This window comes from Typopeltis vanoorti, chromosome 19, assembly GCF_054136105.1.
Source record: "Typopeltis vanoorti isolate ZY-2024b chromosome 19, IOZ_Tvanoo_1.0, whole genome shotgun sequence".
In the NCBI taxonomy this organism is placed as follows: Eukaryota; Metazoa; Arthropoda; class Arachnida; order Uropygi; family Thelyphonidae; genus Typopeltis; species Typopeltis vanoorti.
In genome coordinates, this window is record NC_143567.1 from 67,186,995 (window position 1) to 67,205,560 (window position 18,566).

At 34.3% G+C, this 18,566-nt stretch overlaps 1 protein-coding gene and 1 long non-coding RNA gene across 2 annotated transcripts in view; one reads left to right on the forward strand and one right to left on the reverse strand.

Moving 5' to 3' along the window:
* Positions 1-8,437, reverse strand: part of LOC150096208 (uncharacterized) — a 51,237-nt gene extending 42,800 nt beyond the window's left edge. Inside the window, exon 1 of the long non-coding RNA XR_016549977.1 lies at positions 8,332-8,437. This is a non-coding gene — a long non-coding RNA (uncharacterized LOC150096208). The remainder of the gene's footprint in view (positions 1-8,331) is intronic.
* LOC150096209 (prickle planar cell polarity protein 3-like) overlaps positions 1,954-18,566 on the forward strand; it is a 156,457-nt gene continuing 139,844 nt past the window's right edge. Inside the window, exon 1 of the mRNA XM_090409509.1 lies at positions 1,954-2,222. Coding sequence (XP_090265635.1) covers positions 2,133-2,222 — 90 coding nt within the window. The 5' untranslated portion in view covers positions 1,954-2,132. The remainder of the gene's footprint in view (positions 2,223-18,566) is intronic.

The following is an 18,566-nucleotide window of genomic DNA, read 5'->3' on the forward strand; positions in this document are numbered from 1 at the left end:
TCATTGAGGTCTCTTCAGTGGGAGCCAGATGCGGAGGTGAGATACCAAGGTTGAAGTAATGCAGGTCATATTTTTCTATACGAGTTGCCAAAAGGTCTCACAACTTATTATTATAATATTCTGGATTAGAGATAGATAGTTGTTGAAAGTTTTAAATGACTTCTACTTAGTTCAATCTTAGTATGTCTTCTAGATCTGACTTTAGCTGATGAGACCTCAATAAAGGTGGAAACTGGTTTGGGTAGTAACCCTTCCCATAATGCTATTATTATACAAGATTGGATTCTAAGCATTATGAGATGCTATGCATTATGGTATACTAGGACAAATGATATGAAGTCATCGACTTCTGTATACAAGTAGAAATGGGATTACACGTAAAATATATTTTTGACATACCGGAAAAGAAAATGCAACTAAAATTACTTCTAGAGCCAATGTTAAGCAAATAGGTTTCTTTGCGGTTGGTATTAGGAGGGGAGGGGGGAATTAAGTTGTCGATCCTTGCTACTCAAGGATCTTGAGTAGTAATAATCGGAAAGTTAATAAAGCACTAAACCAATATTATATTTCAGAGCCTATTTTATTAATTTTATTACTTATTATTGAAGAATTACGAGGAATATTAAATAATATTGCAAATTTAAGCGTTGATTAATAAAAAAACTCATTTCTTTCGAACTACTTCCAAAATCTGGAGTAAAACTTGTACTTGACATTTGTCGTAACATCAGAAACTGTTTATCGATTTTTTTTATCAAGTTCATTTTCGAATTTTTTAAAATTTATTTTATTATTATTTTTTTAATACTGCGCACGTTCACAACACCTACAACTTAAATTTCATGCGGGATGTGAAGACAGGCGGTAAATGGGTTACCTATGACAGGTCCGGATACTAGACGGCATTACGTAACCTGTACTATCGAGTTATTAGAAGAAAAAAAATGGAAGAAATATAAAATAGAAACCCCGTATACATGGCTTCATACTCTTTTATTGAAATGAAAATTGATAAATCGCAGATTACCAACAGTATGCGTTTGTGGATGATTCGTTTCTTTGGCATTTCTTCGAAAATATGAGCAATCTCAGTTTAAAATTAAGACATTTTGCAACTAAAATGATTTGTTTACAATTGTCATATTTTTTCAATTGGAGAAATTCCAATGAAGATTTGATAAGAATTGTTGTTGGGGCGAGGATGAGATTAGATTTGAAATTAAAATATTTTAATTATTTAATCTTTGAAATAAATTTTTAACATTCATAAATTCGCATCTTTCCACTCTGCAGATACGTTTCTCTAATAAAAATGAAGCTGTTTAAAGGTTAAAAACTACGTTAAGCATCAGGATCTACAGTTGTCTGTAATTAGGAACAAAAGCAGTTCATGCATTTCATGGCTTCTAAGCTTATACATTTTTTTAAAAAAAACAGGCTTTCTTTGTAATGTAAATACACGCACTGAAACAAACTAGTTTTAGAATCAGGACTTTCGAAAACGTATGTGCTATACTACATACGATGAGTGTAAATTTATTCATGTTTGAACTTTAAAATATGTACTCCAAACTATCGAAACAAATGAAAAACGTTAGAAACAATAATAATATTGATTTGATTTATGCGTTTAATTTTTTATGATGTCACCCTCGCATGTAAAACAGAACCAAAATCCTTGCTATAACACCTACGCAGAGCCCAGAAAATTCACTAGGAACCCTAGAGGCACAAAGCTACCTGATTTCTCAAAGGAAAAAAAAAAAAGGTTAAAGAAGAAAATAAAAAAGTTAAAGAGTCAAGAGTTCTAATTCCTGTATTCCATACACGGAGTTAAGTATACTGAGAACCGAAGTCTCTGATCTACAGGGGCAAGTCATGCACACGTCACCGAAGCTCTCAGCTGCAGACTCCGCCCATAATTTCGGTTCTATAAATTAACGCACTTCCCCTGCAAAATGCCCTATTGGACAGGAAGAGTAAAACAAGATTGAACAACCTACAAACTGATTCACCACTTTCACTTTAATTTCATGAGTGTTTGTGTTCGTCGTTGTTGTGCGTCGCGTCTTAGAACTCTTGCGTAGAGGTTACAGCAGGTCAAAACTTGGCGATCAACAGGAGGTAACATGGCGGACAGGCAGACTGCCGAGAACGCCACAAACGGGATGAATGGTATTCTGCAAATTAAATCATCGCTAGAGATCTTCAAAGAATCGGTAAGTGTTTCCTTAGTTTTTGTAGATTGTGAGTAGATTCCACGTGTCACGTCATAGCTTGTTCTGGGGACACTTATGTTGTTACGCAGACTTGGCAGCCGGGTATCGTACAGCCTAGAGCTCTGTCCGGCGTAACTAGACAAAAGCGGACGTGTCCGTGGTATCGACATGCGGCAGGCAGTTAGCGCATCGTAAGGTATCCTTCTTGAACAAAATTGATGCGTGCAAGTAAAGGGTTGTTCGCGATAAAGAACACCTATTCGTCGAGATTATATATTTTAAACGGAGAGAATTTTATATTTAAAAGTTGTTTTTCTTACGAATAGCAAAGGAGTTCATTCTACAGTTTAAAGCGGCTCCGGTGTTTTTTATTCGTTCATTTTTTTCCCGATTTCATTGTATTTCAAAAGTTTTTAATTTAGATGATTGAAGTTGTTATAAATTCCATTATTTTCGAAATTTTCTTGTAAAAGTACAAAACAGTTGACTTCGATTTAGGAATTCGGATTGTATTGATTGTATTCATTGGCAATATTGTACTAATTAACGATTTATTTACGTTTTATTTTCTACGCACAATAAAATAGTGAAGTATTTTATTTTGATTTTTAACGTCTCGATTTTTAACATCGAATACGGCAATAGTTTCACGCTTCTCCAATTTTTGCGTCCTTTGTTATTACTGCCCCCTCCTTCGAATTCACCAGACTACGGTTTTCACATTCCTGAAACAATCCCTTAATCTATTTGATTTGTGATTATTTTGATTCCCAGGTACCTTTACAGGTCTATTAATTTATAATGCTCATGAGCAAAGATTATGTCTAATACACACACTGTTGTATATTTTAAAATAAATTTTGGATTGTTAGCAGCTTAATCTACTCTGATGTATATCAAATGACGCTGAAATATGTTATTCTATATTGCTGGGTGAACCCAGCATAACAAAACTAACATCACTTCAAGATCACACGACAACCCAGTATGTCGATTATAAATTTAAACGAAAACGTTATAATTACAAATTAATGATAAGAATCTACTACTTAAACAAACTGTAATGCGGTGTGCTTTTCCATTACTCTAATAACGATCCAGCAACAACTTAAGAATGAGTAGATCTTTACAAAACATTAGGATATAAATATTTGGAACTCGATATATTTATTTAGTACTCCTTTGATGATGTCATATTTTTTGATTACAAGATAATATTCCAAAATGAAAACAGGCTCTGAATTATTATTATTATTATTACGTGCACCTCCAGGAGTGCAAAGGCTTATCGATGGAGAGCACCTGTTCTATAACTCTGCGTTTCCACCACTTAATGCTCACCAGCTACAGCAAATTACCACTGCCATCATCATCTACACCAACGCCATCTACTGCCCACCAACACTGCTAGTATATTTTTTTTATGTAAATTGCGTGTGTTCTCAAGGCCGATTTATCTGTATGCTGGATGGAAAACCCGAGTTTCCGGGAGAAAAAAACCTTGCTACCTCCGTATGAGATCGACTAACTCACCTTCAACTGAAAAAGCCCATATAAAGATTTCTCTCGTCACTACGAGAATCGAACTTATACCTTTTTCAATCGAAGGGCGCAGCATACTTTGTTTTTCCAATTGCGCTACAGAGGCGCCTATTACAACACCTCTAGTCTCTTTTGTAATCTAATCTGTGATTCTGGCATGCATATCCATTGCAAACATTTTAATGTTATTTCCACTTCCTAACATGCCTTATTTTTCTTTTGGAATGGTTGACCAATAATATAATATAAGGAAGTATTCTATATTATTGGTCAACAACTTCGTGTGCAATCAGTTATGAATTTTCACACTTCTTACCCTAATGTAAATGTCGCACTAGTATGTAGTTAGCAACGTTTGAGTATATGTCAAGAATGGCGTTAATACTGAATACAGACCAGTCGTAAACAACACATGTATAGACATGTATTGTTCATGACTGATTTACAATAGACCACTCGTAAACATGCATCGACATACTTTGCTATTTTCGAAGAAACCTCTGCCTCTGAAAATATCAAACATACAGTGTAATTACCGTATACAGTAACAGTGGGTATCAAGTTAACATGGAAGAACATACCATGTACGTATAAAATAACAGCAAAAAAAAAAAAGCATGAAATTGTGACTTCAAAGTGAGTAACTGTTATAGAAGTAAACGAAATGGTTAAACTAGTATTAATTAATCCTTGCGATGCTTATTTTTGTTATGAATCATTTGCCAGACATGATGATATTCGAAAACATTGGGATTTCATCTTAAGATTTGATTCAATTGACTGAAGATTAAAGAGGAAACTAACACTGCCAGATCAAACAAATGGGATCCGATCAGGATTTAAAAACTTAGTTTAGATTTCGTAGAGCAGTTCATAATGAATGAAAGTTACTCAAAATATATTTACTGAAAGTGATGTAATTAATCCTACATTTTGTTGATATTATTGTTAACCTCTTCAGGGAGATTTTTTGCTGATCCCCCATGGGATGGAACATCGCATAGTTAGAATGTTCATCCCATGGTTGATGGCGTAAAATAAATGTTCAGTCTTCTTAAAATCAGCACGTAAACCCATATCTCCTGTACTCGACAAATACATAGGTCTGACTGGTTGATCTTTTGAAATCGGAAAAAAATGTACTCGTATGTGGTGTATCCGTTTGCGGATGCACCACAACCCTAATTCTACTTGTATTCCTGAAGAAGTTTGCTATGGTCATCAAGGAAACATAAAGAAACAATTATTCTTTTATTAATGAAAACATTTTAAAAATATACCGATTATTACTCGAGCTACTATTCCTATTTGTGGCAAAGACAGAGAGAGAGAGAGAGAGAGAGATGGACAGAGAGTTGCAACAATTTGATTATCTTTGTTTTCCGATTTCTTCCCCTTGAGGCATTTTTCTGAGTTTCTAAAGGAAAATCTCCGCAAAATGAAACATCTGCAACAATTAGATATGCAAACAAGTGAACTAGAAAAATTGGTTTAAAAATTGAAATAAATAAATAATTTGTAAATATTTTTGAAAATTCATGAGAAGTCTAAGAAGTACTATGAAAGAGCTTATTTTCACGTTATTCATCCTATTATGCGATCGAATCATTGCATCCTGTAATTTTATTTTTCAGTGAGCTATTTGCCCTTTTCAACTGACTCCTGTATAAATTTTGCGTTTCTGTTGAAGATTCTATTATCACGAACGGTTGGTTTCCACTTTTGGAATGTGTTTAAGTGAACAGAATTCAAACAAAACAGTTCTAAATTTCAGTTCTTCTTCTTTACAAGGTCAGGTCAATGAAACAACAGTTAAACACACGCAGTGGAGCAAAAAAGTGAAGGCTAAATGAGCCAAGTATTAAAGGTTGTTAAACCATTAAAGCGTAAAGCCATTCTCACGATTTCTTATGCCCACTCACCTGAAAACGGGATTAAACTGCAAAGAAATGTATCCACTAATGCATAGAAAACGAAGGGAAAAAAATCTTCAAAACCTTGTGAAGATCTTACTGAAATATCGAAATTTTAGCTACTATCCACGACGCACAAAATATTATATAATTGTACGAAAAACAGGGACAATTTCAGTCACAAATGCCTCAGCTAGCATATTAAAAGATTGGAAAAATCATTTCAACAAGTACACGTATAATTAGGTCATACTGCAGCTAGCATTTCTGAATGCATAATACAACTTTAAAGGTAGGCCGTCTAATTTCAAGATCCAAGTAGTTAATCCAGTTTATTTTTTGTAAAACAAATAAAAACTGGGAAGCAAGTTTACATGACAAGGGAAGAATCAAAAAAACATCCTTAGAGCGGCTGTGATTGGTTGCATTAGCAAATAGGAAATTAAGGATATGACTGGATATCTGTTTCAGTTTTTCTTTAACGTAAAAGTATAAGATGCAAATTTCTGCAATCCAAACTACTGAGTAATTTGGAATTTTCTGTATTGATTATATAACGAGATATTCCTTTTGTAACAAATACAAATCAACTCCGTGCCTTATAAAGATGAATTCGATATCTTTGATTGAAAATGAATATTGTTAAGATATACTTCAGAAGTTTGCTGCTGCATCCATTTTGCTTAATAAATAAATGGATTTTCGAGAGCATCTAAATCCGAAAAAGTTTCTCGTATTCTTGAAGGTGCTTTTTCAACCAAGAAGCATGCGCCTTTAAACCACTCTCAAAATAACGTAAATGTAAATTCCTGTCAAATACACTAATAAATTCAGTAGATGGAAGGATTCCGGTCATTAAACACTTAATTTATTCGCGTATTTAGTTTCATGTGAGAAAATGCTTTTAAAGTAGCAAGATGTTTCGCTAGAGTAATCACAGGCATTTTTAACATTTAATTATTTCCAAGCTCATCAGCCTTGAAGCACCCATTCCGTCCTCCTCCTCCTCATCCCTCATAATTAATTAACCTAAGCGTATAGGTCAGTCATTTAAATAGCAGTAAATGGAAGTGGGAAGTCGTTGAGGAATAGAGATAGCTAAGGAATGTTAGTGAACATCCTTCTCCTAGTGGTTAAAGCCTAAAGAATAATAATCATTATTTTTATGGCAGCACATCTTTCTTTTAACATTCATGATTTGCCAAAGGATAATTTAAACCATATAACAATGAAACGTGCATGTGTGCAATTGCCTTCTCCATTCACTGATTGTGCATAGCATAGAAAAAAATTCTTTGAAGTATAGGTTATGCCTTCGAAGTTACCAGGTTAATGTCTTCCCACGCAGTTTAATGACTGATGAATATCGTTATTCAATGGGGGAACGCGATGTCTTCTTGATGTGGTAAAGGCGTTTGTATTTTTTACATGTATAACACGGTGGCTTTAGTTTTTAGATGACGATACATTAAGATAATCTAAGAACGTGCAGTACTTCCTGAAGATAACACAGAATTAAATGGTTGTTTGTGTGTTAATTACATTTGTTCTTCTTATCTGTGAAAAACCGACATTTCTGAGTTTTTGAGAGGGGACAAACTGCTATGTATAAAACCGGCTAATAGACTTTCAGTTGAAAAGCTGTCAAAATGTTTCGCGTCCTAGGCTTGCTTTTAATCTGTCTTTCCAAAGGACTTTGTCAATAGCAACTGAGTTACAGAGGTTCGCGTTTGCGTGAATGATGGCAGTTTAATGTAGTCGCATATTTTAACTTAAGATATTGCAATAATAAAAACTCCTTTGACTACACAAGTATATTTTTGTTAAAATATATTCAATAGGAATTTTATTACGTTGTTTTTACATACTTGGGTGGGTTGTTGAAATATTCCTGTTTCTTTACACCAATAAAATAAAACGCAGCAATTTTTACGAGTAGGACAGTTTCTTTTAAGGGTGAATTTCATCGTCTACTCTTTATTTTGAAGATGTGTTTCGTGACCTGCCTATGTCTGTCTACTAGGTTGTGTGCACGATTTGTTTCTTATCAACGCTTCGTTCTTAACTCATTGCATGAACTCTTTATGGCCACACCTGCCCGGTTCTGAAAAGGATGCTTTGATTAAAGGACACGAAGTATACAGGGAATGACCCAAAGTTTCACAATTGCAGATAATTGCCTACAATTTGTGCCTTTGTGCGTTTCGAACTCTTCTTCATGAAATACGAATAGAAAAAAAAAAAAACAGGATCTGTTCCGCTTCCTGAAATGTGGGAAAAATTAATTGCCATATAAGAATACATGCATTATTACATCACTCTCATTGGTTGGATTTAACAGAAGGAAAGGGAAATGTCTACATTTTCATCCTTGCAATATTTCTTCGTGCATTATTTATTTATGATCAGGAAACTAATTTCTTTTATCCTATAAAATAGTCAAAACCGGCCATAAAAGCACACAAAGTTAACAGAAATAATATATTCATACTGGCGCCCACATCCGTAATTGCTTAAATTGTAATTCCAACCAATAGCAATGCTCCAACAAGCAAGATAGGGATCTGAAAGAGGGCGATGGAAAATCATTTATTACCTAAGAGAAATTTATAATCAGTAGGAGATGTTCTGATCAATTAAACCAAAAAACTTACCAAATGCCTTTTCTTTTTGTGTTGAATTTTTAACAGTTAAAATTCATTTTTATAATAACAACAAAACCTGACAAACTACACGTTCGCAGACGAAACAACTGGTTTTTTGTCTTCGGGTAAGTTTGTTTACTCTTTCCTATCGTAACTTTCAACATTCAGTGGTATAATGTTTGCAAAATTTCACAGAGGCGCAATATTTAAGAGTGATGCAATCTAAAAGGAGTGTTTATCTTCCAAGTGCCTGTTATCGCACTGGGATGAGCTGACGCTAAACCACTCTACTGACCTAGCTCCGTAAGGTGTTTCACCAGTTTTCTTAATTCCCAAACAACGTAACTCTTGCAGCTTGTATTGTTTTTAAGCAAGAACTAGAAATCCCGCCAGGGCGTAGGCAAGCAAGACAAGAGATCTGTTACCGGTATGACCGCTTTCTTAGGTTGTCTCCCTTGTGAGTCCGAAGAAAGAAAGGCTGGTTTTAGTATAATGTTTCGCATAGCTCATCTAACAACGCATCTCTAACGTGTTTCAGCGTCTGTAGACACAGAAATAAAAGTTAAATTAAAATTTATGTGTAAGGACAGTATTAATAGCATTAATATTAGAATATCTCATTAACTTTATGCAATATTTATTGGATATTTTCTTGGGATAGTTTATTTATGGAATATCCTATTCGAAATGCATATAAAAGGACAAAGGAGAAAAAAAAATGAAAAAAAAAACCTCCCAAAATAATTTCGCTTCCAATTATTTGTCCTATAATTAGAACCGAAATTATTTTTGGCGTTTTCTTTCCATTTTTTTCTCTATATCTAATGATTTATCTTTTCGATGATCTTCTTTGTCTCCGAATATTTTTTGTTACGGATTCGTAAGCATTGTCGTGTTTATTGCACGGTAATGTTTCACTCATAAAAATAAAGATTAAATATCAAAATAGAATGCTGATCTACTGAAGCCAAGAAACCAAAGTTCGATACTAGAGTATGATGGGTTTTAATAATACATCACGTGGTGCTCCAAAGAGAGTTTTGCTTCCAATTATTTGCCCTTTTATACGTATTTCGAATAAAATCTTCCATAAACAATTCCTATTTTATGTCGTTTGACAATACAAAGTTAAGCAGTTGAACTAACCTTCCTTCACCTTGAGTATAACATATAGCTTTACCCAGAGAAATTCAGCCATACGTCAAGTGATCCCTTGACAGTTTTTGCATGGTAGTTTTCACCCACGTAAATTGATAATCAAGAAGGAAGCGTGCTATCTTTATTTACTGCTCAAGACACTGAGAGTACTTTCTATTGTACAGATCATGGCCGTTGGTCAAATTATTCTTAACAGAGCACCGCCTTATTATTTTTGAAAGCGCTTTCAAGTTCACATGTAGGTGTTTATAATTGACAAGGAACACGATTAAAACTGACAACAATATGATTAGAAACAAGGCCAAATGTTCTTTATTTAAAGTAGTGGTTTCCAAACTTTTATATTCCCTTCGGCTGTTTAGGCATTTTCACTGACTTTCCTTTCTTTTTTTTTTGTAAAAGCATTTATGATTTTGATATACAGAAAAGACCAATGCATAAAATTAATACACAGAATATTTACAACATAACTATAAGATCAATTACATTTACTACATAACATTATTTAAAAGTATATCAATATTTTAGCTTGTTTTTTTAGAGCAAAGTTTCTGAAATCGCAGTATCTACAAATGAAGAACATTTGAAGAACAAATGAAGAGAGAGAGAGAGAGAGAGACTGTGATAAAGAAGTCATCAATTAACCGAAGTGACGTCTTCTGAACATCAAGACATTTTATAGGGGGTTATGGTACGCTACCCCCAAAATATTCCAATGATAAATAGATTTGTTATTTGTAAAGATTATTAGCTGAACAGAAGAAAAACAACTCTTGAGCGAAAAGGATGCCAAGTATTTCGGAGCCGCCTAGGAGGTTATAATAAATGTGATGCATTTGTGGCAGGAAAGGCTAGGAGAAAGTAGCTGTCCAAGAAGAGAGATCTTGTTTTGACTGTTCAAGCGTTATCAAAATTAAGGGGAGAAGAATTTTTTTGTGAGAAAAATACTAAACTGTATTTCGGAAGCACCGAAGGTCACTAGGTTGTCATCATTCCACTGAAGAATGGTGCAGATTAGTTTTGACTACTGGTTGTAGATCTTGATGCTTCAGACGTTCGAACACTGCAAGGTTTGTCATATGAGTAGGAGGAACGGAAAGTAGTATCATCAGCAACACTATGGATACACATAGTGAACAACTCGAGAGAAAAACTAGCAATCGAATTACAAAGGGAAAAGACAGATCATAAAATGGCAATTTGCCGAGAATGCCAAACCTATACATGCATTGGAAGAGTAAAGGGCAACAGCACAGGCTTCTCAAAACCTTTCAAGAGCAAGAAGATTTGCTGTGGATCTTGACTAGAGATGCATAATGGTCATCATTCATTAGTTAACAATATGTTGAAGTTGATTGTTGATGGCTTCCATTACTTTAGATTAAATGGAGAAGATTAATACACTGCTTGATGAAATTACAAAAGAAAACGTGGTGCGATTCTTGCAGTTTGCGATGAAGAAGGATAAAATTTGGTATGGTAGTGGTGTGCAATAGAATAACAATGAAATGAGGAGACAGCGAGAAACGTTGGACAGATATGAGGTACATTACGTAGGCGTCTATAAGAATTACCAAAAATATCACATTACAGAGTCGACACAATATGTCGGCTTCTGTAATAATATATCATTCAATATGTAATATTACATTTTCCTTAGATGGGAGGTGAATTTCGCCAGGTCACTACCGTCCCACTTAATGGAGATCTGAAGTGGCTTGAAAACCTTCTATGTTTGGTTCTCTAAAGCAGGTTTCCAGACCGGATAAAAATAAAGTATACAAAAATATAATTAGTAGAGAGAGAAAGAGAGAGAGAGAGAAAACCTTAGCCTGCTAGCGGTACGAATATAGCATGTGTCAACCTTTCATGGGTGTGAGTCACATAAAAATGCCCGCATTAAACCAATCAAGTGTATGATCCCCCTCTAATGGCTTAACAGACATGACAGCCGTGGATCATTCTAGATATAAGTATATCTTAAGAGTCTGTGGCAATAAATCCCATTCTTCCATCGAGTGGCCGAGGCCTTGACTGTCGGCGAGCAATGCGATGCTCAAATCCCACACATATTCAATCGGATTTAAGTAGGATGATTGTGCTGTCCACTGCAATCGTTGGATATCTTTAGTTTCAAGGACTGCTGTGGCCAGCAGCGTTGCGCACAGGTTTCAGGATCTGTTCTCAGTGGCTCTTAGCAAACACAGTATCCGTATCAAAAACATGAAGAGAGATACCGCTGTTAATTATTATTCATCCCCACACGAGAACACTACCACCATTATAAGTATCCCTTTCTCTGATTTTGAAGGGACGGCAACATATTCCTCGTTCTCTCCAGAACAAACAATGTCAAGAATCCGTTTGGGCTAAAAGCACTATCAGAGAATACTATACCCCACTTGTCAGGGCTCCAAATCACATGCTCGTGGCACCAGTTTCGACGAGTGCGGTAGATTGTGGTTAATGGGACACAAACCAGTAGCTTCCTTGGGTAGAGTCCACGTGAATTGAGTCAAGTCAGAAATGTTTTCGCGTATGGCCACAGCAGTCTCACAAAATAGTGACAGGGCATCGTAGGATTCTGTCTTGCTGTTCGAGACAAATAATGGTCTATTCGCCTTCGGGCGACCGTGAACAGCTCTTCTTGCAATGGCTGTCTCCTGAAACTGCGTCCATAGTGTCGAGACGATGCTTCTTGACACATTAAGCCAATATGTCACATTCGCCTGTTTACCAGGGTTCAAGTCCAACAGCCCGCCATATAAAGGAATCATCTAAACGATGATGACGTTGCATCCTGCAGGTATTGGAGGTTTTCTTCTTTTTAAGAAAAAAATGCTGTGTAAACCTTATCGCTTTTCTCCTTCCAGTAAGCAAGAAAACGCCCCGAATTTAATCTAAAATATTTTAAATGAAATTATTCCTAGGTTGTACTATGGAATCCAGTATTATTTTCCAGTGAAATCTAAGAAGGATAAATGTAAGAACAGCATAATTATATATCTTCTAAACCAGAGATTTTTAAGGGTTTAATTTTCCACTTAGCGTTTTGGCAAGTAAGATATAAATTGTCAGTTATAAATTAAGAACTACAATTACAAATTCCAAGTGGATTCTTTGTTCTCTAATTTTTAAATATTCCTTGCAGGTCGCGTCAGTTTTCTTTAATGCATGTCTGCGAATCTATTTGGTTTTTTTCTTCTTAGAAATGACAAAATAGCGCGTGACAGTGGAGCACGGCCTTAAGGTGGCAAAGTCATGTTTTTCCGTGCAGAGAATACCATAGAAGAATGCGTGGTTTTCTAGAAGGAAGTTGTACACGAAAAAAAAAAAAGGGGAAAGAAAAGAACATCGTAGACATTACCTGAAGATATATCAGTTTTCGAGTCCTGTACCTGACATGCCAGTTATAATTTATTCACAGTAGAATTTATTTATTGCTGTATACCAATTATATACAGGTTCACAAGATAGTCTAGTTAAACATTCCGACTGCATGGGAAGTGCAAACAGTGATTGGAAACCGGGAAATCAAACAAGAACTGGATGTAGTAAATAAAAAAGATTGGGCACAAAGTGTAAATGTGAATGCGGAACAGTATGATATTAAAAGTTACGCGATACTGATTTAACGATATTCATTTTTCAAAATGATGGTAGCTATTTTGAACGTTATTATAGCAATTTGAAAAGAGCTAGTGATTTATATTAGGTCATAGTTATTTATGGGATTATTATTCCAAAGGAATGTTTAAAATAGACACAGGAAAATTTAGCTTACATTTAGGTGAACATGTAACATCATCATCTCCTTCTTCTTCTTCTCCCCTCTCCACATGCCCTCCCACGTAAAAATTTCGCTACTGCACCCTACACAAAAAAAGAAGAGGTTTTAAATTTTGCTAAACATGCGACTCAGTAAAACGACGGGTTGGGATCTCCGAACTTCAATTACTGTGCAATAAAATCGGTTACGGATATCTTAATTTTTAAATGTTACTTTTCCTTAGTGCATAATGCTAATGCCTTTTGTTCTTTCTTCTCATAAGATATAAAAACAGTGGAGTTTATATGACGACCGAAGTAACTAAGGCTAGGAATCAAGTATCACGTGTCAGTTAACTGCATTCTTTCTTCCTGGTTTGCCTTTTAGCGGAATAAAAAAAACTTGCCTCTCCCTCTGAGACCAACCAACTGACAATTATATATATAAGGAGAATACTTCGCAGCTTTACTGATATGTACAATAATCCTGACGTCCCTCCTCCTCCCTCTAGTTAAGAAAGGCCTAAATAGAAGAAAGTTCCTCGTGTCTGGGATGAATTCAAATCAAACGACAGTGAGTGTTTTTTGACAAGACCGCAAAGGAACCGATAATTGATTCCTTATAAAAACAATAAACATTATCCAATGTAAAAACAGATTAGTTAGTAGAAAATTTGATGCGAAAGATAAAGGGTTTTCAAAAAAGGGGCATAGATACAAATAGCCCATTTTTTTGAAATTCTGTTTGTCTGAAATGGACACTTAAGAATCAAGATGGAAATATTTGAATAAGGCATGGCTCATCTATTTGCAAGGAAATTTGCCTAATACGATGATACAGTTATTGTAATTCTTCTTTGTCTTTCTTATGGATTCTTGTTTATTGTTGTCGAAGTATTTTTCAGTTTCCAAGAGTAAGGGACGCTTTAAATGTTAGGTTCACAGTGATGCTTGCTAGTCTCGTCTTGCCTTTCAGATGTCTCTTGCTTGTAGCTTGAATCATCTGATCCAAGCTACCTGAGGAAAGATGCCTCTGTACAGTGTTTTCCGATAGAGAATGATGCCAGATATGCGATAACCTGGTTACAACACTGAATGAAAAAGATGCCTTTCTACGCCCATTCTGTTAAAATGTTGAAAATGAATCAACAGTTGGCATCCGACTAGAAAGAATTGAAGAATTTATTTACTTGGCAAAGTTGGAGATGCTGATGTAATAAGATATATTAAGTTAATGGTGCGTGTGTGTGTGTGTCTCTCTCTCTCTCTCTAATAAAGGTTTTTCCTCCCTGAAACACGGGAGGAAAAATATTTGACTCATAAAAGCCAATCTGGGCAAGTAATGGATCCTAAATGCCTGTAACTAGAGCGTATTATTATTCTCTCTTCTACATATTAGACCTACTGGCTTGTTACAGAGCTATCTTAAGCTCTTCGAAGTCGTACCCGTCCCGAGGATAAGGTATATTTTGTGGCTGTAGCTCTGTGTGTTCACGGGGTAGGTTTGCCTGCTTGCGGGATGAAAACCCCCAGATAAACTGAGGAGAAAAACCCTGCTGTCCATCCCAAGACCGGCTAACTTGGCTATGTCTGAGAAAGATCCTTAAGCTCCTCACGTCGGCGATGGGAATCGAACCCAGAACACTCCTTTCCCAGGCATATGGTTGCGAAGCGCATAGCCACTCGACTAACCGCTCGGACTTATTTATTGTTATAATTATAATTATAATATTTATAATAATAATAATTATTATTATTATTTCTATAGGAACAAATTTTGAAAAATTTTATAACACGTCGAAAATCCAATACCAAAAATTCTCTAGAACGTTGTGATGATGTGATCATCATAGTAGAATTGGTGTAATTCATTATAAATGAATTACACCAGTAAGAACCACATTTATGGCTAAGTCGGTTTATCACGAGTAACTTGCATGGGAAGGAGATTCCTTTCGAAAGGAACTTGATTAGATATTATCGTCATACAGAACTAAGTTAGCCCATCTTATAAAGAGACTGAAAATTTTCTTCCCAGTTCCCATCAAGGAAACACATCCGAGGGTCATTTTTTGCAAGAAAAACAAGCAAAAGTGGCATAAGTACACACTCATGTACAGATAGTGTATCATAGACAGTCCTGACTAGTAGCCTACAAAATAAACAGGTCGCTAGATGCTATACGAGTCGAGTAAAGAAAGCGATTTTTGGAAGATGATATTATAGCAGCAAACACAAACTTCTCCACTATCAAATTGCATAATTTATCCCTGGTATAAATAATTAAAGAACAGAAGTTGCAATAACTAATAACCATTCCAGATGAAGATTTTAATTTAAAAACGTGTGATAGAGATATTAATCAAATATGAAGCAATATTAGCAGTCCAAGGTTATTTCCTTCATCTCAAAAAAAATGTACGACGAGTATACTATTCAGCACTGGGTAACATGATCTCCCTTCTTAGTATGTACTATTGTGTTTCCTTAGTGGTGACAGGAAGTGGTCAAAGATGTGTTTCTACTCTTAAATAAAGCTCGGCTATTCTTTTCTTTCCGCATTCTGTCTTCCTCTCAGGATAAGACGTGATAAGGGAAAAAATAGACCTAAACATCCTTTTGTTCCAAGTTACTCAAGCGGTTTGTTTTGGACTATTATCTGTCAGCTAACAGACCAAAACAAACCTAAAAAACTATTATCTATTAGTTAGTAAACCAATACAATCCTAACAGTCATTTTTAAAAAAGATTCTCGGTTAGTTGGCGACTAATAACCTCCAGTAATACTTTCTAAATCAATCTTGAACGCCAGTTATTTTACTTTTTCCAGTTTTTCTATCTGTGCTTCTAAAATGGAACTAATCTTTCAAAAATCTCTAGCATGAAACTGATGTGTTGATATTCTCCTATTTCAATCCCCAAACAGTCCTACTTAAAATGAAAGATTAAGGTTATGTTATTAAGTACGCAATATTTAAAAAGATAACATGTATGACATGCATGAACTTTGTGCACATCGTTTAAATCATCTAACAAACTATTAACAAATCCTTACCGTCTAACTAGTTGCTCATCAAAGTAACTAGATCATAAAAAATAAATAAGGATTATTTCATACAAATATATGTTAGTTATTTCTTTCCGAGGTTAATTCTCGCACAAAGTAGATAAATAATAATAAAAAAAGTGTCATAATCTTGTAGCTATTTAAGATATAAAATGATACATCTATGAGAAACACTAATAATTATACTGTTTTTTTTTATTTATTTTAGAGCTACTTCTATTTGGTACCATATTTTTATTAATTAATTTATTTTATTTAACGATGGAATAAGTAAAAATAATTTTAAAAAAATCAGAATATAAATATAAATAGTATAAATTATAAATAGAAATTTATTATATATTTATAAATATTATATTTTTATATTAAATACATGTTTATAAATATAAATAGTACATGGTTATATTTAAATATTTATATAAATGTCATTTAAATATAATTATTAAAGAATATAAATATAAAGATCGATATGAAAATTTTGATGAATGCAATGCTTATCCAAGCTTGAAAGTTTTTCAGTTCTTCTGCAAAAGAATTAGCCTAATGACTAACTGTGACGTCTCACCTTAAATGGTCACATGTTTGTTTTGCGAAAAAAACCTGAGTTATGAAGTCCAGTAAAACTTGATCATTATGTTAAAAAAGAGCTTAATTTTAGTATATCCTATTGTTTTAATTAATTCCAACTACTAGTCTTAAGTATCGGATTAAACGCTCATTTTAATTTCATTCAATTTAATTTTTGAACAGTGATTCGTTGCTAAATGTCTGCTTAACTTCGTAAGACATCTTCATGTCTTTTTATTATTATTATTTTCCTAAACCCATTCCTTATACAGTATAGCAGACGATTGTATTTATAATTGCATTTCCTTCGTTTTGGCATTTTTATGAGCAAAGTTTTCTAAATCAACACTCCTTTCACTACAAATATTAACTTAAGGAACGAATATCAAGATTTACTGCAAATTACAAGGGCGAAATTATATCTTTTGTTCCATTTTTTTTCTGTTTATTTCGAATTAAAAAAGGGCCACTAGACGGCAGCACTAGCATTTTCAATGCACACACAAAACCACTAAAGTAGAAGACATTCTCGCTATTATTTAAGTAAATCAAATATCACTTACAATACTGGAAAATAAATTGGAATTCTTTTGTTGGGTTGGAATTACTTATATGCATTTTATTACTTGAATACTGTGCCTTGAGAAAATAATAAAATTGTTCGGCTGTTATAAATTTTGGATGCTATAGCATGCTAAGGATAGGGGAAGGGAATTGTCTAGAATAATGTCACTCTGTAAGATCGAAACAGTTTTTAGAAAATTTGAAATTTTCAGATTTAGAAACACATCACCACAATATATATTTAAAAATTATTAAACAGTTCAAAAACTCCGCTAAATATACGTAAAAGAAAGTTATGCTAAACTCAATAATTATATCAACTTGTTAAATTTACAAAAATAAAATCGGGACGTTTTAAGCCAAAACTTTGTTATCGACATATTTTAATGTGATATGGCAGTCGCGCGCACACAAGTTTGTGTGCGCGCGACTGGCTTTTGAATATGGAAATTATTTTTACACAGTATTATGCTGTTCATAATTTATTTACATACTATTTAAATAAAAACAAGAACAATTCAATTATTAATAATAATTAGCTTTGAAAGTAATTGTGAAGCAAATTATCAGAGCCCTCTTGTGTCTTTTTATGATTTATTAAGCAGGATTAATCCAGACATAAAACAAACAAGCTTTTTCGTACATTATGCATTTCGCCAGAAAAAATAAATAAATTTTATTTGTTATTATGAATTAGGGTTGTTAATTTGAATTATTTTGAAATTTACTTTAGAAAAACCAAGATAAGCCAAGGCACTATTCTCTGTCTTTCTAGACACATTTTTCTCAATTCGTTTCTTCTGCTTTTTTCTTCATCCTTAGAAAACACGCTTGCTTAAGCCTTATCTTTCTCTCTTTACATATCGTCACCTCCTTGCTGATGCATTCGCGACCTCAGAAACGTTAAAAAAAAAGCATTCCAGATCAGCGGTTACGTCAGAGAGGAGATTGCCTTCTCGTAAATTGTTCTCAGACCGCCACGCTTCGATAGTTGTTATATAAATAACTACGGCTTCATCATCAGTTCACACTCATGAGACAACGGGGTGTTTTTACTGCAGAAGGGGGAAGGTAGAAGGCGATATCTATTCTGATGAAGTGCCTCAGAAAGCCATTCAGT